The sequence below is a fragment of the Miniopterus natalensis genome, chromosome 3, assembly GCF_054644295.1.
Source record: "Miniopterus natalensis isolate mMinNat1 chromosome 3, mMinNat1.hap1, whole genome shotgun sequence".
Lineage (NCBI taxonomy): Eukaryota > Metazoa > Chordata > Mammalia > Chiroptera > Miniopteridae > Miniopterus > Miniopterus natalensis.
Genome location: NC_142083.1, coordinates 100,921,044 through 100,948,876, shown reverse-complemented (window position 1 = coordinate 100,948,876; position 27,833 = coordinate 100,921,044). Strand labels below are relative to the sequence as shown.

General features: G+C 53.6%; 1 protein-coding gene across 1 annotated transcript; it reads right to left on the bottom strand.

The window, feature by feature from the left end:
• Positions 1-7,030: 7,030 nt before the first annotated feature.
• SCNN1G (sodium channel epithelial 1 subunit gamma) lies at positions 7,031-26,409 on the bottom strand. The gene is made up of 12 exons (XM_087815181.1): positions 26,093-26,409; positions 24,125-24,434; positions 22,517-22,707; positions 21,709-21,812; positions 19,371-19,534; positions 12,080-12,178; positions 10,481-10,598; positions 9,898-9,976; positions 9,696-9,753; positions 9,393-9,454; positions 7,675-7,750; positions 7,031-7,411 (listed from the first exon to the last, which is right to left on the bottom strand). Exons 1-12 carry the CDS (start codon positions 26,407-26,409, stop codon positions 7,031-7,033), a joined length of 1,959 nt encoding a protein of 652 aa, XP_087671307.1.
• Positions 26,410-27,833: the final 1,424 nt, after the last annotated feature.

Here is a 27,833-nt window from a genome sequence, read left to right as displayed (position 1 = left end):
GCCATTAATTGACCCTTGATGTAGGCCCCAGGCCAAGCCCTGATCCTGTTCTTTTTCTCTCTTTTCAGAGTCAGTGCAAAGCCTCTGGAGCAAGCTGGCCCTGCTCAGGGCAACCAGAGTGTCAACATAAGAACATCCAAATCCGCAGAGAGGTCTTATAAGAATTTATTTGAGCCAAACAGAGGATATGCCAGGAAGTGAGATCTCAACAGCCTGAGAGAAATGCTTCCCAGAATGACAGTTTGCAGCTGCTTTTGTGCATCTGGAATTAAGGGGGGAACCAAGGAAGACTGCTAGGAGCAGGGAGACAGCAAGGCGGGGACTGGATGACAAGGTGATGCGATCCCTCTAGCGTGTTGGCTTCTGAGGGCTCTGGAAAAGAGGATCACTCTGGGATTTCAAAGGTGCCTTAACCTAGGCGCACAGAAACAATGGACAGGGCTTGCTTAAGGCAAAGTAAACCTTTCACTAAAGAAGTCAAATGTCTGGGCCATGACTACCCACCATGACCTGCTCAGCTAGGAATTTATGATCAGGTCACCTATGAGGAGACTTTTCATAGGACACCTTTTTGTCCACAATAGTCTCCCCTCATTTCATGAACTGTGTCATCACTTGTGAGGGCCTAGAATATTATTTCAAGATCTCAAGCCCTGGTTCAGAAATCCAAATCCAATTTTCCACTGGAGAGCCAGCTAGTGACCTCCCAAGCCCCCTTTCCTTCCCTGACACCCCTGTCCCGGGGGGAGAAGTGAGGACACCCTCTTGGCTCCTGGGGTTTTCTGTAAGCCTGTCAGTTTCCATAAACAATCCACCAAGGATGTGAGGGGCAGGCTGGTACTTGTCTGTCCACTCCCCAGACCTGCATTAAAATGGGACTCCTTGTGGTCCAGTGTAGCTACTTCTCACGTGCCAGCCCTATGCCAGGAAGTTTAAATCAGCAATAGCAGATCTCAGGGCCAGACCTTGAGGGCCTTTAGCAGTTGCAAAGCCTGAACTGCCTTTATAAAAAAATGAAGATACAGTAGTTTTTTGTTTGTTTGTTTTGTTTTGTTTTATCAGTAAGTCTTGGAGGACATTTCCTTGTGGTCCTCACAGTTCTTTGTAGCCAGAATTTGCCTCAAGGGCAGAAAAGAGGGAAACGTTGTAGTTGGCAGTGCTGGGCCAATCTTAGCCCATTCAGTTACCTGGCAAATGTCTGATAATAAAAAATACCTAATGTTATAAAAATAATAAAAACATAATGCTAGAAAACTTTACCAAGGATCTTTTGAGAGTCGGGCCCTTGGCCAAGCCTTTAGTATTTGCCTTATCTCATTTTATCCTACAAACCAATGTTATGCAGTAGAAATTGTTATTAGTCCCCCCCTTTACAGATGAGAAAACTGAGGTGCAGATTGGTTAAGTAGCTTAACCAAAATCACACAGCTGAAAAGTGTTGGGACCTGGATTTAAACCAGGTCCAGGACCAGATAGTTTGACTTCAGAGTTTAAAAGATAATTATTGGTTAGGCAGGTGCAAGGATGGGTGGATGGGTATGTGAATGGCCACATGAATGGATAAACGCATTGGTAATGGATGGATGGATGGATGGATGGATGGATGGATGGATGGATGGATGGATGACTGGAGGTATTGAAGGAGGCAGAACTTTGTCCTGGGGTTGGTGGGGACATGGCGAAGGGCTGGCTATAGGAGGTGGGCAGGGAACAATGGACAGCCAGTCTCACTGCCTCGCCCAAGCTCCTTCTGCCTTTCTTCTCTTTCTTATGTTCTTACTTGAACCACTGCCACCCTGCTGGGTTGGGGCATCCTCTGAGCTTGAGTGAGTTCCCTCATGTATGAAAAGACCATCCAACAGCTCTATCAAGGAAGCCTGTCATGCTGGAATAATGGCTGGTCTTTAATTTTTCTCTGTGCTTTCTGAAATTCTCCATAGCAGGTTTCTGTGGTTTGTGCTGAACCAGTCTGCCTTCTTCCTCCTTGTGATAGCAGCAAGATAGTGGCTCTTTGGCAATCATTCCTTACCGCCCTCTCTTTCCATGTAGACCTTTGCAGGCAAGACTGCTTCCCTAGAGCAGACATCAGCACACAGCGCAGCCCTGGCCAACCGGTGCTTCGTCCCCTCGGTGACTGTGATTAGGTCCAGAAAAGACCCACAGCCCAAGTGTGGCCTAGGCAAGCCCGTCGGGTCATTTTGGTTTTGGAATAGCTGTGAGAGAGAAGCTCACTTTCTTTGAGGTGCGAAGAGATGGGACACACGCCTGGGGCTTCCGGTGTGAGTTAGGTTTTTGGCATTTGCAGACAAGATTCCTAACACAATCTTTATTACTTTTGTATAAAAACAAATGTGTACTTTTAATAAGGTTATTAAAAAAGAACAAAAGGCAACTATTAGATTCCTGAGTCCGTGCAGTTGGTCAGCAATCAGAGCTGTCACAAAGCAGTTTGGCAGACACCTGTGGGAGACACCTGCAGGTCGGGCGGAGACCCGAGCAGCTGGGAAGCTTCCTGCAGGAGGCTGGGGGGCGGGGTGAAGGAGGGTTGAACAATCCGCTCTGTTTCTCCTCCCCCTGCTCCTCGCAGCTTCCAGCTGGGCACAATGAGGCGCCTTCAGTCTGCAGCCTGCAATTAAAGCGCGGTCTCAGGAATCCTGCTGATCCGGGCTCCTCTCCACCCTGGGCTGGTCCCGTCTCAGCAGAGGAGCTGGACCTGTTCCTCAGCTGGCGGAGGTCGGCGCTGCGTGGGCCAGAGCCGGCTGTCCAGGGACTTCCCGGGGCACCCACCCCAGGACGCCTCGCCGGCCCTTTGGGGCTGCCTGAGCGACTGGGGGAGGGGTCAGAGCCAGAGGCTTTTGCCCCTTGGGCTCGTTTCCTGCAACACCACGTTGCTTTTAGGGTGCTGTTAACATCCTCTGGATCCTTCTGACCAACTAATCACCACTTTCTTTTCTGAGATTTTTTTAGGTTGTGCAAAACCATGCTTTTAGAGCAGTGCCTAAACACACGAGGTTAGAAAGCCGGGAGAGCACAGCCGGCCTGCGCCCCACCCGAGGGGAGGACAGACGGCAGCCGGCTCCCGCGCCTGCGCCCGAGCGCCCTCCCTCAGCCGGGCCGCCCACTCCACCATCCGTGCCACCTTGCCCGTCCTTTTACTTTCATCTGTCATTTTTCTTTAAGTCAACTCACTCTTTTTATTCAAACAAATTTGCTTTTTGACCTTTTTTATTGAGGTAAAATTTACGTAACATAAAATGAGCCATTTTAAAGTGTGCAGGTCAGTGGCATTTAGCACGTTCGCCTCTCTCTGGTTCCAAACATCGACCTCATCCCAGAACGAGCCCGTTCCCTCTAAGCAGCCACTCCCGTCCCCTCTAATGAGCCCTGTACCCCTTAAGCAGCCATCCCCCCCAACAAGCCCCCTACCCTTCAAGCAGCCACTCCCCCTTCCCCCTATGGAGCCCTGTACCCTTCAGGCAGTCACTCCCCCTCCCCCCTAGCGCCTGGCAACTGCTAACCTACTTTTCGTGTTTATGGATTTGCTTATTGGGAGTATCTGTATCAATGGAATCGTTCAATATGTGGCCTCCATCACGTAGAGTAATGGTTTTGAGAAGCAACCGGAGGGTCAGAGCTGGGGGACAGGGAGACCCACGAGGAGGAGGGGGGCCTCGTGGGTGCTCGTCATCTTTTGTCCCGGCTCCGTCTCCGCTCCAGCTGCTAGTTAAGCACGGAGGTCGCAGGTCTCCATCCCCTCTCCTCCCTGCAGCCTGCTGTCCTCCGGGGTGACCTCACGCACCCTTGAGGACTCCTGCATGGCTCTGTAGCGGTCAGCGTCTTGTTGTTGTTGTGGTCGATCCCCACCCAGGGATATTTGTTCCATTGATTTTTCAGAGAGAGTGGAAGGGAGGGGAAGAGACAGAGAGAGAAACGTCGCTGTGAGAGAGACACATGGATCATCTGCCTCCCGCACGGCCCCGGCCAGGGCCAGGGTGTGAGCCTGCAACCGAGGCACGTGCCCTTGGCTGGAATCAACCCGAGACCCTTTAGTCTGCGGGCCACAGTCTAGCCCTGAGCCAAACTGGCCGGGCGGTCAGCGTCCTACCAGATATCTCCTCCCACGGCTGCGGCTCGGGGGCCATGCTGAGCTTGAGGTGTCTGTTATCAGGACATGCTGTGTGGCTGTGGGGACACTGGGGTCTGGGACCCAGGGGCCCGGGAGGGAGTCAGAGGAGCAGTGAGTACAGAGGCTCAGAGGGTCTGAGAATAGTGATGCGTCAAGAAAATGCATAACCTCGACCTACAGATGGAGTCACGGTCCCTTGGAGACAGTAACTCCGGCCACTTGTCCCCGGGGCCTGGGAATGAAGCGGTCTCCCCGCCCCACCTCTGTCTGGGCTCGGAGGCCCCCCGCCCGGCAGGCTGGGCCTGAGCCGGCGCGGACGGAGGGGCTTCCTTGGGCAGGCAGCCGGGGCCTCCTGGGAAGGCTCCCACCGTTCTGCACGGTGGCGGATACCAGGCGGTGTGCTGGGGGCTGTGGCCTCAGTGTCCTTATTTGTGGGAATACCTGCGTGTGACCGTCCCGCGGCTGGGTGGGCGCAGTGCTTAGCAGAAGCCGGGCGAGCAGTGAGTGTTCGATACATGGCAGCCATTACTTTGATTACTGCTTTTATTAGCTCCGAAAACTTTTCCTAAATGCCATCCCTCTACTCAGTCCTGCCCCAGTCTAGGGACAAACAGCTAAGACAATTCCTGCTCTCAAAGGGTTCACCATTTAGTGCAAGACAGCAAAGGGACAAAACCTACACCAGGGGATGGAAACGCCACGGGGAGGGAGCTCGGCTTCTCGGGCCAGCGAAGGTATGGGTGGGCTTTCCGGGGGGGTGGAGCTTGTACCTGGCCTGGAAGTGTGGGTGGAGGAGAGAGGGCTGCGCCTGGCAGGGGCACAAGCCCGGGGTCCGGTGCCAGGCAGGAAGGAGATGGCTGGAGCCATGGGGTCTGCATGCACATGTCCTGGGGGACAGAGGGGGGGGTGTTGGCTCCAGGTGCTCATGGCCTCACCTTGGACAAAGCCAGCGGCAACCCTTCCTTGCTGGAAACACTCCCACCGTGACATCATGCTGATCCCATGAACCTGCTGGCGTGGGGGGAGGAAGCTCCCTCTGGGCAATGTCCAGGCAGGCATCCACTGCAAGTCCCTGTCTGCGCTGGCTGCAGCCACCCAGCCTGGCATGGATGGCAGCCAGGCTGGCGCCCTCTGTAACCTGATGCTTGCCCGCATCAGTGCTGGCGTCTGCGCCCACTCCTCAAGGAGCTCCAGCCTGGGGTCAGGGTGACCTCTTCCCTGCTGGCTGCCCCGCCTCCTTGCAGCGCCCCACCCCTCGAGGTCCTGTGGAGCCACCGCAGAGGACAAGATGGCCGTTGCCACTATAGGCCTGGGGGCAGGTTGGACCAGGAGTCTCTGGGTCAGGCAGAGTCCCACAGCCCCTGCTCTTTCACCAGCACTTCTGCCTCCATTAGCAGCCAACCTTGTTTAGGAAGCAGTCCTGAAATGCAGGCCATGGATGCAGGAGTTCCTCCTGCCCCATAACCAGGTATCCAGCCTTCCCCTCCTCCCACCGGAACCGAGGCGAGCCTCACCCTAAAAAGGCGGACGCTGATTGGGAGCGATCAAGTGCCCTGGCCCTCTGGAGTCACGCTGCCTGAATCAGCCCCAGCTCTGCAACTTCCTAGCTGTGTCACCCGAGTAACTTAACCTTTCTGTGCCTCTGTCTCTTCATCCATAAAACGGAATCGTCATACTTACTTAAGGTGCTACTCCAGGGGCTGGAAGGTTTTTTTCCATAAAGGGCGGGAGAGTAAATATTTCAGGCTTAGCGAGCTCAGCCCACTGCAGCCCCTCAGCCCACTGCAGCCCCTCAGTTGTGCTTCGTGGCACAGATGCAGCGGCGGACAGTCTAAATGAACAGGCTCGGCTATGTTCCAGTAAGATTTTATTCATGGACACTGAAACCTGAATCTCGGAGGATCTGCTTGAGTCACAAAATAGTCTTCTTTTGATATGTTTTAACCATCGAGAAGTGAAGGATTAAAAAACCCATTCTCAGGTCACAGGCAAAAACAGGACTTGGCCTGAGGGTCCTAGTTTGCAGTGCCCGACACTAAACTCCGTAACAGCTCAGGACAGCACCCAGCACACCGCTCTTGTGCTGACATCCAACACCCACCCTGTGCTTAATCCATCAGCTGCTAGCAGGTTGGAGGGCATGGCTATGGGAGGGAGTGGCGGAGGCGTCTGCCTTGGAGGAAGAGCAGCTCATCAGGACATAATCCTTTAGGCCTTGGGCTACCACTGGACAGGGGTGTCCAGCAATGCCCTTTAACTGGCTCCTCTCTGCTTGGGAAAGGGGCCCAGGGCACTGCCCAGAACATGGCCCCACCCCAGTTCCCAGAGTGAGGGCCTCCCATCACATCCCCAGGCCTCCCCTGACTGCACCCTCTCCCTCCTGCACACTCTGAGGACCCTGGGCCAGCTCCCTGTCTGAGGGCACAGGGGAGACCTTGCCCCCATGTCAGTGACCAAAAACAGTTCATTCACAAACAGCTCCAGCCCCGGGGCTAGAGCTTCCTCAGATTGATGGAACCAGTCAACACTGTTAGGCCTCCATACCTAAGGTCACGTCCTTGGGCTCCAACCTGGCTGGAGGCTTTGGAGTCTTTCTCTCTCAAGTTCTGGCAAAGAACTCTGTCAGGCGCAACTTCCTAGGCCCCATCCCTCTCCAGGCACACGTGCTAAGGGTTTGTGCTGCGGGATCTGTCTCAGCGGGATGACTCTAAGTGTTGCTGGGCAGGGCCTGCCAGGCTCCCTGCACACGTCCAGGCCCCATCTTGTTGTTCAAAGCAGTCTCGTAGTCAATGTCTCTGAAAAGCCCAGAGTGGGTATAGAGGGCCCTTTGTGTACAGGAGAAAGGGTCCAAGTTCTCAGACCATGGCTGGTGGTCCTGGCTAGATCTCTCTTCCTCACCCTGCCTCAGGACTCAGCTGGCACCTGGGTGTCTGTGAGCTGGTTGGAGAAGGCCCTCTCCAAGCGCAAGGTATTGTATCTGGGGGGTGGTGTGCCAGGCACCTGAGCCCCTGGGGCTGGAGGCAAGCGCAACGCAGAGGTGAAAGTGGGTAGGTCATCATCTATATCCAGGCCCAGGTTGTCCTGTCCCTGGTGGCTGGCAGGAGCCTCGGGGCAGGCAGGTGCCTGCTTCTGGGTCCACCACCTCTTGGCTTTCTGCCACTGTTGGCGAGCAATGATGGAGAGAGAGTCAATGAAGAAGACCTCGATAATCTCGATGATGCAGACAATGGAGCAGCTCATCCACAGGCCCAGCTGGCCACCGAAGTTGGACAGAAGCATCTCGACCTGCAAGAGAGGCCAAGCCACACCATCAAGACAGAGTCACCCAGGTTGGCCTCATGCAGGGATCCTCATTCCCAAGAGAGCCACTGGCTAGCCCTGGCCCTCAGTGGGTTTGGAGGAAGAAGTGAGCAGGTTTCCTGCCCATTTCTTCCTCTGCCCGCCCTGATCCAAGGCCTGGTTAGACCCTTGTGATCTGACTCTGCTTCCCGAGGCCAGGCAGATGGGCACCATAGACCCAGGACAGGTCCCGGAAGGGAGCTACTCACACTGTTGGCAGGGCTTTCTATGATGGATCTCTGGTTCAGGTCCTTGTAAAATATCAAGAGTTTGGCCAAGTCTGTCCTGCAGAAATTCCAACAGGCAGGGCCAAGGTGAGTTGGGCGCCTTTACATTCTACCAGGTGACCAGCTCTTCAGCGCAGCTGCCTCCCTCCTGCCCAGTCCCCAGCATGGCCCAGACTCTGAGCTCCACAGGATCTTAGAACCTGGCCTACCTTCTGCACCCAGAGCACATCTCCAGCCTGGGCCTGGCTGCTCGGGCCATTCATCAATCGAAAACCACTTTCCAACCTCCCGACTGAGTCAGTCCACCCAGCTATACTCCCATAGCACCTTGCTCTGCATTAAGTCTTGACATTTGTGATTATTTGATTGCAATCTCAGAAGGTAATGTAAATGAGTGAGGTAGGCTGGGTATAAGATAATAATGGTAATAACCAATTATAGCAGCTAATGTTTATTGGACACTTCCTGTGTTGCCAAGTACTGTTCCAAGAATCTGGTGTCAATTAATTCATTTAATTCTCACAACCCTGTGAAGTAGGGTGTTTTAATCATCCCCATTTTACAGATGTGGAAGCTAAGACATGAATCGGGAAGGAACTTGCCCAAGATGACACAGCTCATCATTGGCAGAGCCGATGTTGAAACCTAGAGAGCTCTGACTTCAAAGTCCATGCTCTTAACTGCAGTACTGAGTTGCCTTCTGATAGGACCGTGGCTGGAAAGTTCACACTTTCCCCCAAAGGGCAGCTATTACTAAGCTCTTTGGTGGAGGTTTGCTATTTTCAGAACTTCTGACTTTTCAGGAAAAGCTAGAGATAATGGGTTACTTTTGTGGAGCTAATTTAGCCTCGGGAGTCACCAGTTTGCAATGCTGGCTTAATAGTGTGCAATCATTTGGTCAAAGTCTCTTTATTGCTAGATTGAAAGCATCTTGGGGGCAGGGGTCATGTCTGCTCAGTCATCATGGTACCCAGTGCTCACAAAGCACCTGGCACAAAACATTTAGTATGTGTTGGAGGCTGGACTGGCTCCCGCTGGGCCCAGCCAAGTGCTGGGCGCTGTGGAGAGGGAATAGCCCACAGAGATGTGACTTCACGTACAAGCCCCATGTCACCTCCCACCTTCGTCTCTATCTGCTGAGGTCCCTGGGCTGATTTTTGCCAGAGGTACCTTGGAAATAAATTTTGATGTGGAAAATTCAAGTGGGATTAGAAGTGCAAGGCTCAGTAGAGTATTTTTCCAACTAGGTCAAGATATATTAGGAAGCCATGAAATAAATGCACTGGGCCAGGACCAGTGCCTTTCGCCAAGTGAAATGAAATAAAGTATGGGGTGCATCCACAGAGATAGCTGCCACTCTGACCAGCTGATATGAGCACCAACCGCTCAGAACTGTGCTCGGGCAGCTGGCGCGGGAAGCGATTGATTGGGCTCCGCTGGCACGGCCGCCTGAATCTGCCTGAAGGCTGCTCCGCGAGACTTGTACCTCGGTTATCCGGTCAGCGGGCCACCGTGGAAACCATTTTCGTAGTGTGTGTCGTGGTCAAAGCATTTAGAGCCCAGGCCTAAAGCAGGGCCAGGCTCAGGACACAGCTCAACAAATATTTGTCAAATAAGGGAGTAGTGAATGGAAAGGGGAAGGCTTGGCAATGAGGGGAGACAGGCTCGGTACAGGGGAGACAGGGTGCAAGGCAACTTACTTGTTGAGCTTTTTCTTTATTTGCTGGCCTTGGTCCCAAGTGAGAACACGCAGCAGCCATGTCTGGGATGGAGAAAGAAGGTGTGGCCTGGGGAATGCAGAGGCCCTGCCGCTGGCCTTCCCCCTCTGCCTCCTCTGCCCCCTCTGCCCTCCGCACTTGACCCCCACCCGGCCCCCGCCTCCCCGCACACCCCTGAGGCCTGAGGACACAGCCAGGCTCCCAGCCTTGGCTCCCAGCCCCGGCCCTTGGCTCCCGGCCCCCCGCCGAGGTGCTGGAGGAGGACCAGAGGGCGGAAGAACTGACCTCAGAAACCACAGACGGCCACTGCGCCAGGCTGGTGGTCAGCGTCCACTCCTTGAAGCTGGGGGACAAGGGCACAGGGTGAGTGCGGCTGGCGCCCCGGCCGCCCCGCCCGCCCCGGCCCAGGCGCACTCACCCGCAGGCCTCCCGGCACAGGGCCTGGCACCCCGGCCGCCCCAGCCCACCCCGGCCCAGGCGCACTCACCCGCAGGCCTCCCGGCACAGGGCCTGGCAGCCCAGCCGCTCCTGCACGAAGGCCTGGTGCAGCTGGTAGTAGCAGTACACTGAGGGGCAAGGAGAGGGCAGCGTGGGTCTGGGGCCACGGGCCCTTCCCGAGGGCCTCCAGCGGTGCCCCGCGGTCTCCCGCTGCTCCCCACAGCCCTGCTTCCCTGGGACCAATGCTGCTTTGTGATGTGCGGTGACTAGGGACACGAGTGGGAGGGTCGCAGCCCTTGATTAGGGCTGTTACTCCCTAGCTGTGTGACCTTGGGCAAGTTGCTTAACCTTTCTGAGCCTCAGTTCCCTGTTCTATGGAAGGGTACTACCAACAGCTGCTGCCTCCTGGAGTTGACAGAGGTGCTCAAGCTCTTAGCACAGGCTGGGCTGTAGCATTTGGTTCTTAACTGGAATCAGTCAAGCCCGGCTGGACGACAGGAGTAAAACTCCAGTTAACGTCTCTACCACACCTCCCTCAGAAAGGGGCCCGGTACGCCTGAGCACGCTCTGGTGCCAGCGGGCTGACCCAGCTCCTGGGGTGTGCCGGGCTGGCTGGGGTGGGTCTCACTCACTCCAGTTGGGGTGCTGCTGGTAGTTGCAGTAGTTGGCTGCCGGGGGCAGAGGCTGGCTGTACTGGGCACACCCACAGCTCTGCACCATCTTAGTCTGGAAGCACGAGTGGAGGCAGATCTGAAAGAGGAGACCCAGTGACTCCCTTAACCTCTCTGCATTCGGAGGCCAAGAAGCCCTCCCCACACGAGCCTCATGCAGAGGGTCAGCCTCCTACAGCCTTCGGAGACCACATAAATGTGCCCCTCAGGTCACAGCCGATTGGGCCAGGGTGGTCCCCTGACTCCAAAGAGACCAAGCCAGAAAGTTTATTGAGAATTTAGACTAACAGAGAGGTGGAGACCAGGCTGAGCTGGAGCCCGGCTGGGGTGGCCATTTCCTACCACGTGAGCACTGACCCAAAGGTAAATGGGAAAATTGGAGCAGATGCCAAGAAACAGAGAGGAGCACAGTCCCCAGCTTTCCCACCTCAAGTCCCAGCCCTCCACACAGGGTCCTTGGGGATCATAAGCTACCACAATATTCACAAAGCTTATAGCATAAAACCTAATGGCAGGGGCTCTGAAGGCAGGCTACTCGAGTTCAAATCCCAACTTGCCACCTCCTAGCTGTGTGACCTCAGGTACGTTACTTAGGCTCTCTGGTGCCTTGGTTTCTTCACTTTTGAGCATGGAATGAATTGATCTATGTAAAGTGTTTGTACATGAGCTGACCTTTTTTTTTTTTGGTCTTGAAGTCAGTTTGATTGTGTTTTCATTTCTTAAAAGTAGACATTCTCTGACTAACAGTCTCTCACTTGGTTCCCACCACCTCACAGCTCAGCTCTTGTCTAAGCAGGAGGACTCCATGCAGAGGGGCACCTGGTCCTTTTATTCTCTGGGTACCCCCATGAGCAGCAAACTGCCCACTCCAAGGGTGTGAGATGAGGCATAACAGGTGGTGGCACTAGAGGTTGAAAACTCAGACACCCAGAGGGCCAATGCTATAGGCCATACACTGGGGACTAGTGGGGACCGCAGGGAACCACAGAACACATGCCTTGTTTATTGGGGCAATTCCACCCCCTGTCTATCCTGCAGGAAAACAGCCCAGCCTTGTTTCCCAGGAGAAACTGGGAATTTTGGTTTTCTTTTGAAATTCCCTGACTTTTAAACACCACCTGGGCCAGAAAAACCATGTGTGCAGCCTGGAAAGGGTCTGATCCAATCCAACCTCTCCTGTGATTATTGAGGATGACACAACTTGCCCAAGGCCACGGCAAGTGAGCGGCACAAGTGGTCCTGGAAGCCAAGCTCAGGACCCCTCCGCCAGTGCCTCTCCAGATGATCCCCGCCTGTCCCTCACTCAGGGCCCTTTTAGGAAGTCGGCCTGTGTCGGCTGCACATTGTGTTCCATGCAAACCTCAATGTATCAATGAAGCTCTGGTTACAGACGGATCAAGGGGACTGGAACTGGCCAGCATCGTTTGTTCTTGAGGTGTTTGGATAAACCCCAAGGATTCTCACCACAGTTCCTGGTCCCAGACACACCCCAGCCTATATATAACTTTGTCTTCTGGGCCTAGGCCACAGCCCAGGGCTGGATGTCCCCCCAGCTCATACCTGGAGGGAGTAGGCAGCATTGTAGATGTTGTCGATGGGCACATCACTGCCGTCCTCTGTGCACTGGCTGTAAGGCTCGCCCAGCTTGAAGGACTCCGTCTGTAATCACAGCACAGTTCAGCCCACTCCCTGAGGCCCAGAGCAGGGGCAGGGGAGGGGGCGGGGAGCACGTAACAGCGCCTGGGAGCCGCAAAGGCATTCAGTCATCCCTTTAACAACCATTGATTGAGCACCTACTAGGTGCCTGGGGCTATTCTAGGCACTATGGAATCACCAGTGATCAAAACAGACCAGTCCCCTGTTCTCATGGAGCTTCCATTCTAGTCGGGTAGATGGATGGCCAAGAAAACAGATAAGTAAGTAAATTGGACCGTGGTCAGCGAGAGTGGGCAGAGAGGCTGGGAGTGATCAGGGGGGCTGTCTTTGAGAAAGGGCCATGTTGGCTCCACATGGAATGGAAGAGGAGCTGGACGTGCCAAGAGGTGGAGGAAGGGGTCAGGCAGAGAGCAGCAGGGGCGAGGGAGGGCCAGGGTGGCTGAATGCGGCAAAAGGGGGAGAAGCGGCTGGAGATGAAGCCAGAGCGGAGGCCAAGCACGGAGAATCGTGGACTGGCTTTCAGGTGGCAGAGGCGCTGGAGAACGCCGGGGGAGCAGGCGGGGGGCCAACGAGCCGTGGCTGCCTGCTGGGGGGTGCATCCCAGTGAGGGACCCCCGTCCCGCCCTCCTGTCTTCTGGCCCCAGGCCAAGGAATGCCCAGCGGAGCAGAACGATCCCCTGATCAGAGGAGGTAAGAACACTGCTGCTCACAGTTCCCAAGCCTTATTAAGGTACGGTTATTGTGGTTTCCGAAATTTGGCTCTAGTTTAACACCTGTCACTGCAAATAAACAAGCCAGACGAGCCAGCTAAGGGGAAAAGAGGCTACTGTCTCCCGAGGGGGAACCCCAAGGGAACAGAATTACGACTTCCCTAGAACGAGGTCGCGGGGAGTGCGCACGGTGGCCTTTCCTTCTGAGAGCGGATGAAGGGAAAGCGGACGGCAGATCTGTGGAAAGAAGAACACTCTTTCCTCTGAAGGCTGCCTGGACAGAGAGGCAGACAACTGGAGGGAAAGGAATGGAGGAGGGTGAGGCTAGAACCCCCTGCTCGTGTTGGAAGTCACCTGCTAGCCTGGTCGTCTCCCTCAGTTAATGGCAAGCACCTCAAGGGCAACCTATAGCGCTCATTTTAAAACATTTCAACGGCAGAAGCAAACAAAGGGCAAAGTAGCCATCTAGTCCCCCCTCTTTCCCAGGGACCCACTCCAACAGATCAGATCTTGATCTCAGACAGACAGACAGGCAGATAGCAGACAGGCAGCCACGTACTCATTCCCTATGCCCCCCAATCTCCTATTCTCACTGACTGTCAGGGTCAGCACAGAACACACAGACTTACTTCATGCCTCTAATAGCTGGGAGCAAACAGACTCAGGGCCTCTGGTACATGCCAGGGCTGGGCTGGCACTGGATACTGAGATGCCGAGCAGCGGCTTCCCTGGAGGTCACCTTGATTCAATGCCACCCTCTAAGGTTCTCCCAGCAGCGGGTTGCTTGGGCAGATGTCCTTGGAGCTCCCCAGTCCTGTGGAGCTGTGTCAGCTGTCCTGTCTGAGAGCCTAGAGTGACAGCTATGAGCTCTACCAGCCTGGGGGCAACTATACCACCCTGGCATTGAGGTGACGGGGTCTGTCCACCCAGGTAAGCCATGTGCAACCAGCAAAGGTGGCCAGGGCTCCTTCTCCTTGCGAACCACCCCATGGGCACCTCCAGGAAACTGCCTGTGAGATGCTATCTGTCAATCTTTCTGCTTTTCGAGTACTTGATGGCCCTTTACTCTGTAATGATGCTTATTAAACTCAGAGTGCCCGAGCTACTCAGGCTGCTTCCGAAGCACAGGGCAAGTGGGCTTTTTGAGGGACAGAGAGGTCTTTAGCTTCTCCAAGCCTCCAACGGATGAACTTGGACGCGGAGCTCTTGCTTTCCCTCCCACCCTCCCTCTCACTTTTCCGTTTCCCACACTCCACCGTCAGCTTTACAGAACTGCCGGTCCATGCGGGGTAGGGAAACACTGCGGCTTGTGTCCTAGGGAGAGACACAAAAATGACACTGGGTGTATGTGTGTGTGAACGTGTGCAAGTTATGTGCATGTGCGTATGAGTATGCAAACATGTCTGTGCATCCATGTGATGTGCATGTGTGTATATCCACGCAGAAGTATGCGTGGGTGTGGTTAAATGTATGCATGCACATGCGTGTGGGTGTGGGTGTGGGAAACAGGCCCCATCGTTATCACACCAGGCCCCATCTGTTTCCTTCTGAGAATCCCGGGGGAGGAGGGAGGAGGCAGCTACTCGGGAGCCCTTAGCTCGCGGCTTTAAAGGCACGAGCTGTGCCAGGGAGAAGCCCGGGGAGCAGCAGGGTGCCCGAGGTGGAGTTAGAGCGGTTTAACTCTTTTTTCCTTTTTTCTGTTTTTCTGTTGCAATAAATTATAAAAGTTACTTGTGTATGATAAAGGTTACAGGTGAGGACTATGAACTATTTGGAGGAAGTAACTTCTATCTCCACCTCACCTCCTGCAGAAAAAAAATGTAGTGGGTTAAAGTATGAAACGAAATAATAAAATAACGAAGGAAACTGGGCTCAGCGTCTGATCTGGAGGAGGGAAAATCCTCGGTAAACATGATGACTGAAACACAGATTTGAGTCTGTAAACATCTGGTGTTTCTGTCTCTGAAAAAATAGCTGGAGCAAACCAGACAGAAAACTCCGGTGCAAAGATATTTGCAACACACACAGCAAATAATTAGCGCTCTTGGTAGATGTGAGAGACCAACGCGCCCTTCGTGAAGGAAGGAGGTGTCGCCGAGGACAAGAAAAACTTCCCCACCCCTCTTTTACTTTATGTTTATCTTCACATCCCTTTTCTGTAAAAAATATAGAGTAATAGCCAATATTGAAGGAGCACTTACTACATGCCAAGCACTGTTCTAAGTGCTTCACACAGATCAACTCTCTGAATTCTCACCAGCCTATGAAGGAACATTATTATTGCATCCCCATTTTACAGATTAAGTAATTGAGACACAGATTACACAACCAGAGTGCAGGTCTGAGCCCTGCCGTCTGGCTCTGGAGTCTGAGCACTTAATCCTTACTGTACACACGCTTGTGAAAAGAAGGGTGTATGTGCTTTAAGATTAAAAATGTACAGCAGGGTTCACGATGGCAGTGAAACGCCCCCTCCAGGGCTGGCCCACACCCCCGCTTCCTTGTCTCCTGTTCGTGATTCAACCCATTGTACTTAGGTTTCTGTTCCGCTCCTTCCACTGAAAACTTCTCTGGGGAAGAACACTGGTGACCTGGGTGCCAAACCAGAGAACAACCCCTTCTGCCCTTTTTCTTGCTTGGCCTCTCAGCTGCATCTGGCCCTTTGGCTCACACCTTTCTTCCTTGGAACTCTGTTCCTTGACATATCTGATGCCAACTCTTTCTAGCTTCTGCTCCTACTTCTCTGCCTCTGTTTCCCCACTTCTTTCTGCTCAAACCTTCAGCAGCTGCCTTCTGCCTCAGGTCCTGGGCGATGGCGCTTACTCCCACGTCTGGGATGACACTCTGTTACCCCCTCCCCACTGATTTTCTCCTCAGCTCCAGGTTCAGAGCAGCTACTTATTGGACATTTCCACCTGATTTCCCAAAGGCACTTGGGTATGTCCCAAAAGGAAGCAGCCACCTTCTCCCCCAAACTTATGCCTCCTCTTGCAGTCCTTAACTCTGAGCCTGGTACCTCCATCCACCCCACTGCCCACGCCAGAGCTAAAGATCAGTCCAGCTTCCCTGGCCCCTCCTCGCTGACCGTGGTGTCAAGCTCTGTGCTACCATGCTGAAATCTCTCTCGAATCCGCTCGCTTCTGCTCATCCCCACAGCCATCGCCTCGGCGAAGGTGCTTATCATTTCTTTCTATAATTACTGAAAATGTGCTGCCCCTAGTGTCCTGATTACACTCAGCCAATGTGGTTTTTCAAAAGGTTTCACTACACAGCTTAAAATCCTGTCTGTGGCCACTTTGTAACTGCTGTGCCCTTTGTCTGGACTAACTTCCCTGACCGTGTTTGACTGACACTTGTCCTTCAAGAATCCATCATCTAGGAAGCCTTCACAAACAGCTTCCATCATCCATCCATCCATCCATCCATCCATCCATCCACCCACCCACCCATCCATCCATCCATCCATCCATCCATCCATCCATCCATCCATCCATCCATCATCCATCCAACAATATTTACTGAGGATCTGCTCTCTTCTAAGAACTGTGTCTGAGGAAGGACAAGAAGGTCCCTGTTCCCACAGTTGAGGACCACATTACAAAGGCGAGCTGTCTTGGCCTCGTAAAGGTAAGATCTTTGAGGTAGGTGTTCTGATGTCTTCAACTCTGGATATCCGGTGCTTTGGGGACACAGTCCCTTGGTGAATGAAGGAGATTTTGTTAACTCACTGCCTAACCAACTACTGAATCTACCGGCTTAACATGCCCATCAAACAAACAAATAAAACGTAAATAAGAAAGGAAGGAAGTCTAGTTGGTTTGGACTTATTCTTCGTGACTCCCTACTGACCTCTTCGTAATCCCTGGTTTTTTCTTGTACATCTCATAAATCAGAGCAAGAGCTGACCGACCCTGCTCTGTGGCTTTGGTTTTGTGCATCTCAAATTAGGCGTAGCAGAAAACCCACCCATGTCTTTGTTTGCCCACAGTTGGCAAAGAGAATATTTGCTTAACAATGTGGTGGGTATTTCTAAGCTTGGAGAAGAAAACCAGAGGGCAGAATTCCTTGGTTCTGAGACTTTGCCAAGCTCTTGTAGCTCCCCCCAGAGTCTGCAGACCCCGTGAGAGGCAGAAGGCAGGGAGAGCATGGAGGGATGAGGTAGGGATGTGCTGAAACCCCAGGCCCTTCTGCAGCACGCAGATAAAGCTGCATGGGAGGGGTCGCCTCAGAATGTTCACTGTGCTGACCTGGGAGGCGGGTGACTTGCAGGTGAGCAGGAATCAGTGACTCAGCTCCTTGAGTGGGGCCACTGTCTTTTCAAGCCACAGTTGGAGCAGGCTGGGCTCAAGACCTTTTTCTTGGGCAATCAGCACGCACGCAGCCAAGTTGGTGTAGGAGACTTCTCCTGTCAGAATTAACTTCCCGCACTGGAACACAGCCCCTAAACAACATGCCTCTTAAGCAGCGGGGTTTCCAGGCTGCTATCCTGATGGCATCTCCCGTCCAGGGCTGCCCTCTGATGGGACACCATGAGGCAGTGATGCCACAAATTTCCTCTGGAATATCACCACCCCAGTTCACCACGTCTGCTGTCTAACTCCAATATCACTTCCTCAGGAAAGCAGTCCTTGAATGTCCCAAATCTCCCTATTAAAAAAGCCTTTGGTCAGACACCCCCATAACATGCCCCCCTGTGATCCCCCTTTTCCCTTCTTAGCGCTTAGGTTGGTTACAATGAACCATCTGTGTAATTTTTTGTTATTGGTCCTCTCTGCTGGACCCCAAGCTCCAACGGGACAGGGACAGCGTCTTCTGCACTGATGTGGCCCCAATGTCCAGCACATAGGAGGGCTCAGAAAACGCTTGCTGAGTGGATAAATGGTGGGTGAGCATATCAGCCCGTGTCCAGCATATCGCTTCCTAACCCAGCATGAAGCCGTCGGGCACGGCTGTGCTAAGCCTTTTGTGTCAGTCCAGCTTTACTTTCGTGGGGGAAACACTGCTTCTCTCATGCGGAGCTACTTGACTTCCTGGGTTGGCTGCCTCTTGGGATAACCTCCGGGGTTTGGTAAAAATACAGGTCCCTGGGCTTGTCTCTGACTCTGGAGGAGAGACCAGTGAGGCGCGAAGGCCAAGGCCGGCGAGTTTAACCGAGGCATTAGGGTTGGGCATAAACAAAGGCGTAAACAGCCCACAAGGAGACTTTTCTCCCCAACAAACAGGTAAAAAAAAGCCAATAAGGACTGTCAGGTAAAATTATAATAGATACCATTTTTGTCTCGACAGATCAGCAAAGATGAAAAGCTGGTTAATACCCGCTGGTGAGAGGAGCTGGTGGGAAGCAGCTACTGACACATTGCCGGTGGGGTGTAGACCGCGTCAGACACACACTCAGATCCATTCACTTTCGCCCATCCCCACAGCGGGACGTAATCAGGCAACTACGCACCACACTGCGTCACACCATTACTTTTGGTTGTGCCTGGAAAGGACCTAATGTCCGTCAGGAGGGAAACGCTTATGCCTGCACTCACAGACTTGAAGACTGTCCCATCCCTGCCGAGACACAGCAACGGCGAGGGGAAGCGGGGAGGAGGCCAGGGACAGAAAGGAGGTGCATCTGCATGGTGTGTTCCCGGCTACGGTTTGGGTTTCTTACTTCGTGTATACACCCCCTTTAAATAAGTTCTTAAGTCTCATTCTAGATTGTCTGGCCACAGTGCTGTACACCTGCAACTAATATAAAATAATATTGAATGAAAACACTAATAAAAAAGACTTTTGAAAGAGTCATTCCATTAGAAAGAGAGTGAGCGAGAGAGAGAAAGAGAGAGGGGTGGGGTGGGGGGAGAGATACACGCTGGCATAAAAGACCCAGCCTGCAGACCAGCACCCTTCTCACTGTCCCTCTGCTCCCCTTGGACGTGGCTGACTCAGGGTCGGGCGCCTGCAGCCCAGATGTGCTTCTGTGGGCAGGCATGAGTGTGCTCAGCACCCGCTGAGGTCAGAGAAGGTCAAAGGCTTGAGGGAGCAGGGGGTTCTTGGTAAATGAGGCGAAACTGATGGAAGTGTGAGGGGCTAAATAGATCCCTGTTTGCCCAGGGACTTGCTGTTAGCCCTTAAATAGGGTTTACGCGCCCCGCGGGCCTCTAGATGCCCAGAAAGAATGGTGGCCACCTGCTCTATCTCCGTTGCCGACAGGCGTGCAGCAGGTGTCTGTCGCTTCACTTCCAGCACAGGTTCCATAAATGCTGGTGTCTGCCTTTGGGACAAGGACAGCTCCTTCACTTCTTTCCCCAAATGGCACCCTGCCCCGCTCACCTGTACAGAGGTTACACACAGCCTTCAGTAGCCTGCGGATCGGCCAGGGGGTAACCCCGGAGAACAGGGCCATGCTGCACTTTCCACAAGCCGCGCCTCACTGGCTGCCTTGGGGAAAAACCCGTGCTCCTCGCCAAGTCTATGGACTCAGAATATCCTCTTACCAGGTGCATCCCTATGGAGGTGGCCATGGCCGTCTCGATCTCTGTGCCCACGTCCTCGATGAAGGGGTACTCGTCCTGCCGGTGGATGATCACCTTGGCGCCGGTGGAGGACACCAGGAAGGGGTTATATTCCTCTTCGTTTATGTACAAGATGACCTGCAGCCCTGGGGGGAGAGGCAGCTCGCTGTGCTCAAAGGCTGGGAGGACATACCTGGGGCGGCCCCTGCTCACTGCTCTGGGGGCCCCCAAACCCAGGCCCGGGCATTTCCAACAAGAGAAAGGGGGACAGGGCTAGTGGGGAAGCTCCGCGGGGGGGAGTGGTGCCTGACTCGCTCAAAACAGGGGCTCAGAATCAGTGTCATCCACAGTTCTGCTGAGTGTAGGGAGCTGCTACCCTGCCCTCGACATGCACCCCCTTGGGGTCCTTTAGATGGGGAGCTTTGCTGAGCATCCAAGGAGACAAGCAGCGAGCGGCTCTGCGGCTGTGGAACCCACAGGGGACAGGTGAGCACTGGTGGTGAATCTGGCCCTGGCCTAACTTCCGTCTACTCTGCACCCAGCAGCCGGAGGGACCTTCCTTTTAAAACCAGAGATCAGGTTAGGTCATTTCCCTTGTCTAGAGCCCCTTGGTGGCACCTCGCAGGACGGAACGCCATAGAACAAACTCCGCCAGCCCGGCTGTGGCTGCCGGGGCTTTGGTGTAGTGCCTCCCCCACGGCCCGCTCTCCCCTCCCTCAAGAAGCTCCAGGCACACTGGTCTTTCTGCTTTTAGAGCACATCAAATTCATTTCCTTCCCAGGGTCTATACTTGTTAGTGCCCAGAACACTCTCCTGTGGACCTTCCTGGCTCCCCTCGTCCTCAGACGGCCCACCTTTCTGGACGCCCTGATCTGAAACAAAGCTCCCCGCCTCAGCCGGCGCAACGCAGCCCAGGCCCCTCTTCCCCTTTGCTGCCTCATTTCCATCATAGGCTGTCAGGATTTGTAGCCAGAAACCATCTGTGTGCCTTCGCCCACTTGCTGCCTGTCTCTCTTTCCTACAGTGCAAGCTCCCTGAAAGCAGCCCCGGTGCCTGCCCTGGCACCTGGAAGAGGGCCGGGCACGCAGTGATACTCAGCAAATGCCTGGTAAATGAAGGAGCCAATGGGCAGGGCCTCTATGGGTTGAAAGAAGAGAACTTTGAGAGTAATTCTGACTTTGTCCATTCGTAGGTAAAGGAACAGAAGCCCAGAGTGGGGAAGCGATTTGCTCGATGTCACACAGCCCGCACGGAGCAGAGCAGGGACAGGGCCAGATGACGTCTTCTCACTGAAGCGTGTGCCCTGAGTCACGGTTTCCTGCAGGCTTGGTAAGGACCCAGAATACACGGTAACAAGGCTAGCAATCCAAGCGAGGTCTTCCTCCGTGACAAGACCTTGCCTTATCAGTTGTGTTCAGTTTGCTCAGGACCTTTCTGAACTCTTCTTTGCGGGGAAGCCCGGCCAGTCTGCCGAGCTCCTGCCTTCCCTACGGGCTGGTTGCAGAGCAGCATAGTAGCCCTGGCGGTAGTAATGCCACTGTTGGTGGTGGTGACGGCACTGGCAACGGGAGAGCAGCACCCGACTAGCAATGGCGGTTATAGTAGCAATGACAGCCACATCTAGCAGTTACTGGGTGCTTCGTGTATGCTATAAACTGAATTGGATGGCCAGGAAGAGAGGCCTCACCAAAAACCAAATTTGCCAGCACCTTGATCATAGACTTCCAGCCCCCAGAATTGGAAGAAAACCAATGTCTGTTGTGATATTTGGTCATGGCAGCCCGAGCAGACTAATCCAGCGAGGGTCAGGCCCTAGTCTAAGTGCTTTACACAGTTTCGGTCTTCTCAGTGACCTTCTCTCAGAGCTATTCTTATTGTTGCCACTTTACGGATGTGTGCAGTAACTTGTCCGGGGTCACACAGTGAGCGGCAGAGCTGGGTTTCTGTCATCTTAGCCCAGATCAAGGTACAGTGCTTGCCTCCCTCATCTCCTGCTCAGCACGCCTGGGTTTAAGTCCCGCTGGGAGCTGCCTGCGCAGCGTCACTCGCTCCAGCTACAAGCTTGAACCAGAGGGGTCCCCAAGAGCAGAAACCTCAGCCAAGTCGCCGCTGCTCCCTCACAGGTAAAGAGGAGAGGTCAAAACAGGGGAAAGAGGCCGGTCAAGGAGGAACCCACACAGATGCTGACGGAAGCACTGCAACAGGGCAAGTGCCGTCCCGGCTTCTGGCCAGGCGGAGAGCGCCTGCGCTTCGGGGGCTCCAGCGCCCCAGCGCCCCACCTGCCCCGCCGCCCTGGGCCGCCTCGCTGCAGGTTCCTCACCGTATTCACTGCCGCCCATGGATGTGCTGTGGATGGTCTCATTTTCTTTATTGTTGAACGTGTAGCAATTCCCATACATTGGATGGTGGAAAAGTGTGAAGTTACTGTGGAGGAAGAACATGGGTCAGAGGGGCTGTGCCGGGCCCCCAGCTCAGGAGCTGGAGTCTGAGTGGCAGTGCTAACATCGCCAGCTCTCTTTCATGAACAATGGGTGACAGACAGGACTCGCTTTCCCCAACGCTCCTCCATAAGTGACAAGCAAGCCTCTCATCCGGGTGGACCCACGCTGACGTGGAACTGCTCTCTGCTGTCTGTTCACCCTCTCAATCTCACCTCCGTCTCCATCCTGACCTGGTGTTTCCTGTGCCATATGTCTGCCCCAAATTCTTCTGTTCTCGAAGTTCTCAGCCAATACTTGACAATTTTCCATTCCAATCCCCAGTCCTAGGACATGATCCTCTGAGAAGGAACCACATCACAACCTCCCTCCCTCTACGTTAGGTCAGTGGTTCTCCATCACTGGTATGCAGGATGGTAGGTAATATGCAAGGTTGTATGTACACCATCTACTTCTGTTTTTATGAGTAATTTAATGAGATAAAGGATATTTTGACTCTACACCATCTCCACCTTCCTCACTGACCCTAGAGCCCAGCTCCTGGGTAAGCTGTTTTCCAAAGGACAGGGCCAGGGAGAGGAGCACCATTCCCCCCCCAAGACCTACAGCTGAGCTGCAGGTGCACGCGAGGGGCCTGGCGCGCAGCGCCACCGGTCCTCGGAGCTGAGAGCGCGGCCTTCCTCTCCTCACCTGGCATCACAGGACACCCCGTCAAAGAAGCAGGTAACCAGCAGCTCCTCGGCAGAGTAGCTCATGTTGATTTTCTTCTCCAGGGGCACCTGTGCCATGATGTTCATGTAGTGCAGCTTGTACCACTCCTGGATGGCATTGACTCCCGAGCTGAAGGTGTAGACGGTGCAGTTGGACGTGTTGTTCGAACACTGCGAATAAGAGGAGGCACGAGGCTGAAGCCATCAGCCCTACCACTGACCTTCAGAAGGACTGTAAGGGTGAGAAGCTGAGACTCCAGACCAGACACTCAGGGGAACAGGAGGGGTCCCTGGGTAAGGATGGGCTTCCTCTCACATCTGGGGGGCTGAGGGACATCATCCTCAAGCCTCAAGCACGAAGAAGGGGGTCAGTGAGGAAGAAATGACTCCCTACCAGGCGAAAAGCAAAACTAGGGCCCCACACGTCAGGGCTTTGGCTGATTATCACTACAGGTTCCTGTATGGCCCTCACATTTCCTAATGGCTCCACAGCCTAAATCTCTAAACCAGAGCCCAGGCTCTGACACTGCTTCTCTGCGGGATCAGGGCGAGGCACTGTACTTCACCTGCAAAATGTGGGTGAAAATACTACCCTTCCCCAGCTTGTATGGTAGTTGGGAAGACCAGCACTTAAAATATACAGTAATGAGAGCTTTACAGGGACCCTGCAGCACATCCCAGGTGCTCTCACCATGCAGGCCTTAAACACTCTCCTAAAAGACAGAAGCCAAAGGGTTGATTTTGGTATCAAGGAGAACCTTGTAGGTATCTTATGTAAAGGCCCAGGAAGACTTTGAAAAGTCTCAATGATTAAGACAAAGGGCCGTTTTCTCAGGATCTGTAGTCGTGAGGTCTCACAATCAGCACTCAGGGCTGGAAGGTATAGAAGTAGCTCTCACCCTGCAGGAATGGCTGGGGCATGGAGGGGAGGGTGGAGATTGAGTTTGCCCAGGAAGGTAGATAATGGAACTCATTTTTGGTGAATGACTACCTCTTCCAAACCCTTAAGAAGAAAAGATGGGATTAAGAAGGAGCGATGAGAAGTCAGATGAGAGCCTCTCAGGAAGGCAAGCAATGCAGGAAACATTGGGTGTTTCTCTTGTGTATTATTTATTTTCTTCCTTCTGGTGAAATTTCATTTCCCCCTATGGATACAGTCTGGTGAGACTGTCCATCAAGGATCCCACCCTCTGCGAGACAGCAGGTCACCCGAGGTTGGCCAATCAGATGCCCCAAAATGGGATGTGAAGCTACCTTTATGGATGAATTAACAAGAAGACTAAACATATTTGAAGCTTATTTAATAGCAGCAGTATCTTAAATGACATTCCATCATTTCTTGTCACCAAGAGCCCTGGATCTTCCCTAATTTCTGTCCTTGGAGAGGCCTGCATGAGCTACAGTCACTTAAGACATTTGCTTTCTGCTCAAGACGGCCTGCATCCATGTCAGTTGCCTGTAGCCCATTCACCGTAACTGGGTGTGTTTCCTCCAGTGGGACCGTGGGGCTAATGGCAAAGGAGAAATCTCTCTGGACCCACTACCTCCAGCCTACCCCATGCCCCAAACCATGAGCACAGGCACTCACCAGCTGGAATCCCACCACCTCCTTGGACTCTTGGACATGCATGACGTCCGCTGCCTTATGGATGATGCTCCCACTGACTCTACGCTTCTGTCCCGTGAAGAAGTCTGTGGCCTTGCTGGTCTCACCCTCGTTGAAGACCATCAGTGGGATCAGGTTGAGGAATTTGGGCTGGGTGCCCTCCCATGCCGAACTCCAGGGCTCTGCCTCTCGGCGGCTCCGAGACTCAATCTCTGAGAAGCCATACAGGGTCTTCAAGGCCGCTCTGGTCTCCTGCTCCAAGTCGGCTAGAAGGGGCCTCACGGCGCTGTACCTGCCAAGGTGGAGAGGGGCAGTCAGGGAGGGCAGAAGCCCCTCTGGCACAGTGTTGGCTTTCTCTGTGCTGCTTTCCATCCACATGTGCCAGCCTTGTGCCCACTGCTCCTGTCCCTTTGGCCTAGGAGACCAGGCCTTTTACGACTGGCCCCATCCCAAGTGACTGCTGGCTTGAGCAAATAGGGACAGCTCCTGTGTACCCTTGTGTGACTTCCTGTGGCTTCACCTCTGCCACCACTGTCAGCTTGTTCTCAGGATGTGTTGATGAGTTTGCCACAACCAGCATTTCTGGAGTGGTGACTGTAGGTGCCTCCCATAAGCCAGCCACTGATAAGTAGGAGTCTCCCCAGGCGGCAGGCTCCATCTCCACCCAGCACACTTACCCTTGCCCTCTGATTCTCCTTGCGTCAGTGCTGGGAGTGAAGAGGTAGAACTGTTACCTTGACAACCCCAAGAACACAGAAGAATGATACAGGAGTCGGCGCGGCGAACTGAAGTACAGTGATACCATCTTTCCCAACACCCAAGGATCCTGGCCTTAGCAATCTCCCTCTCTCTCCGCCTTGTCCAGTGCATAGTAGGTGAGCCAGTCTGCCTGAGTTCTAGTTCTCCATCCTGGTTCTGGATGTGTCACCTTGGACAAGTCATTTAGCCTTCCTGTGTCCCATTCCCCCATCTGTAAAATGGGGCCATTACGTCTACCTATTTAATTAGATGGTCACTATTCTGATTTTCCCAGTGCTAATCGTATGTGTTAGTATTGCACACTTCTAGCACAACATCAGCTCCATTAGGACAGAGACGTGTTTGGGTTTTCAGCTCTGTGCCCCAGGTCGTGTGATGATTTGTAGGACACAAAAAACGGACAGAAGGAAGAAAGACGGGAGGGAGGCAGAGGAAAAGAAGAGAGAGACTGCAGTGGAGGATGAGTCTTAGACCTGACTTTGGTTTTGAGCTTTGCCATCAGCTCATTGATAACTCTGGCCCAGTCAGTTCCCTTTAAGAGTCTTCCTCCCTTGCTTTTCCCTTCTCTCTACCCCCACACCTGCTCTGACAAATTCTGCCAGATTCTGATCTGCCTCACAGATCAGTTTTCAATAATCCTGAGAAGGACGCCAGTGACCCATTTAGAACAGGTCCTGCGGCAGACGACAGAGCCGAACCAAGGGCTGATTCTGCCCAGAGCCCAGTGATCTCAATTAGTGGGGCTGGGTTCACTCAGGTGAGGATTTGGGGTGGCTGAGATGCTTCCAGAAATCATCTGGGTGCCACTTTTGAGTCAGCCTTGGGCTCACATCTGGGGACAGTGAGGGTGGGAGCTTGGAGAGCTCAGGGCGTGCATGCGTGCGTGTGTGTGCATGTCTTGTGTGTGTGTGTGTGGGGGGGGCGATAGCTCATTCCAGATCCAACCTCCAAGCAAAACTGATCCTTGCAGTCTCCCCCTGCCTTCCCTGAGCCAGCCCATCCTCAGAAGCAGCTGATGGACGGAAAACCTGGTACAGGTTTAGAGGCTGAGAGAGGGCAATTTACCGATGTTGGCAATGAATTTAAATTTCTAAAAGGCGTGACTGCAGGCTGGAGTGTGTCACCCTCAGGAGGGCCTTGGGCAGCTGGAGAGGGCATGTCCCCATGCCAGGCCCTGCTCCTGCCTCTTACTTGTAAGGGTTGATGTTGCAGATGGTGACTGCTGGAAAATCCAGCTTTTGGAAGTGGATTTTGATGGAGACAGAGACGGTGTAGAAGGAAAGCACGAGGAGGGCGCACTGCCAGAAGATCAGGGCCACAGCCGTCAGAGTGAACAGGATCCAGAGCAGGCGGCGGAGGCGGCCGCGGGACACCACGATGCGGCGGCAGCCGTGGGTGTTGGTGTTGAGGCAGTACCAGCGCATCAGCTCCTTGATGGTGGGCGCCTGAGGCCCCCGCACGGGCAGGTTCTTCTTGATTTTGGCTTTGATCTTCTCTCCAGGGGCCATGGCGAGGAGGGCACTTGGGAGGGCAGGCAGGCTGGAGGGGCAGAGAAGCAAAGCGGGTGAGCTCACATGTGGGGCCTGCTGGCACGGCCCTGGAGGCCAGGCGCCCACGTGCCCTCGGGCCGCCTTCCTTTCTCCCTCTGTGGGCTGGGCAGCCTGCGCTCTGAGGCCTTGGCCCCTTCTCCAGGCCACCACAGCTGCCAAAGAGCCGCCTCTTCCACTTGAGGCCCCAGGCCCGGCGTGTAGGGCCTGCATGGGGCTCACCCTGTGAATCACAGGCAGGTCTGAAGAATCTCTCGCCTGGAGCTTGAGGCAGGAGCTCTCCGAGCCACGTCAGCCTCGGCACCTCCTGTCCTGCTTTGCGGGGACTCTAGTATTGCCCCCTGGGCCTTGTTGCCTCGGGGAGGGCGGGCGGCAGTCCTAGTTCATCCTGCCCCCTGGTGCCCAGCTCAGGGTCTGGCACAGAGCAAACACCCTGCAAGCTGATCCTGACAGATAAAATCTACCAAGAGAATTTCCCGACAGTCTCTAGATCATGTTCAGGCCCTTCCCACCACGTCCTCCCAGTCCTCCTGCTGTTTTACTGAAAGTGGAGAGTTCCTGTTTCGTTTCTGCCTCATTTCTTCACTTTACAGTCAAGCTCTTAGTGTTTCTAGGGCACCTACTACAACAATAGCCGACAGCTATTGGCCACTTAATATTTGCCAGGGGCTGTGCCATATTTCCTTGATTCTAAGATAGAATACACTTTGACTTAATAACAGCTTTGTTTGGGGGAGAGTGTTGGAAAGCAAATTACCACATTCGTCAATGTGCATGATGCATCTCAATTACTGAAACTTTGATATGAAATAACATTCCTTTTAGAAATGAATTCATATAATGTCTAGATATCTATATCTATAGCTACCTATATCTATATGTATCTATATCTAGGGTCATCTCATGATTATTATATGTAGTCCCATTAGTCTCATATAGTCTCTATATAAACACATAATCTATATATATTTCATCTCATATTTTAACTGCCCCACAAGGTAGGTTTACAGATACTCTTATTATCTCCATGTTACAGAGGAGTAAAATGAGCTCAGAGAAGTGGAGTAACTTGTACAGGATCACAGAGCTCCGTGAGTGGAGCAGCTGGATTAGAAGCATGGTACCTGCCCCTGAGGGGCCAGGATTGTGCTGGGTGCTGCCTCCACCCAAGGCAGTGAATTAGTAGCTCCTGGGACTAAAGTGAGAAGGAAAGAGAAGGGGTCCTGAGCGAATTGCTTTCCAAACGCTGAACAGGTAATGTGATCACTTCCCACTGGTCTGAAGGAGGAGAGTGTGTGGAAATTCTGTCCCCTGTGCCTGCCATAGGTGACAGAGGCAAATGAGGACATACTCTAGGATGTACAGGGTGGTCCCATGCTATCCAA

Excerpts from the sequence above, each read along its gene's own strand:
- SCNN1G (XM_087815181.1), bottom strand. The coding sequence starts at position 26,409 with ATGGCCCCTGGAGAGAAGATCAAAGCCAAAATCAAGAAGAACCTGCCC. Across the intron at positions 24,435-26,092 it reads TGCAACATCAACCCTTACAA|GTACAGCGCCGTGAGGCCCC; the intron begins GTAAGAGGCAGG and ends CCACCTTGGCAG. Across the intron at positions 12,179-19,370 it reads CCTCCATAGGGATGCACCTG|ACGGAGTCCTTCAAGCTGGG; the intron begins GTAAGAGGATAT and ends CTGTGATTACAG.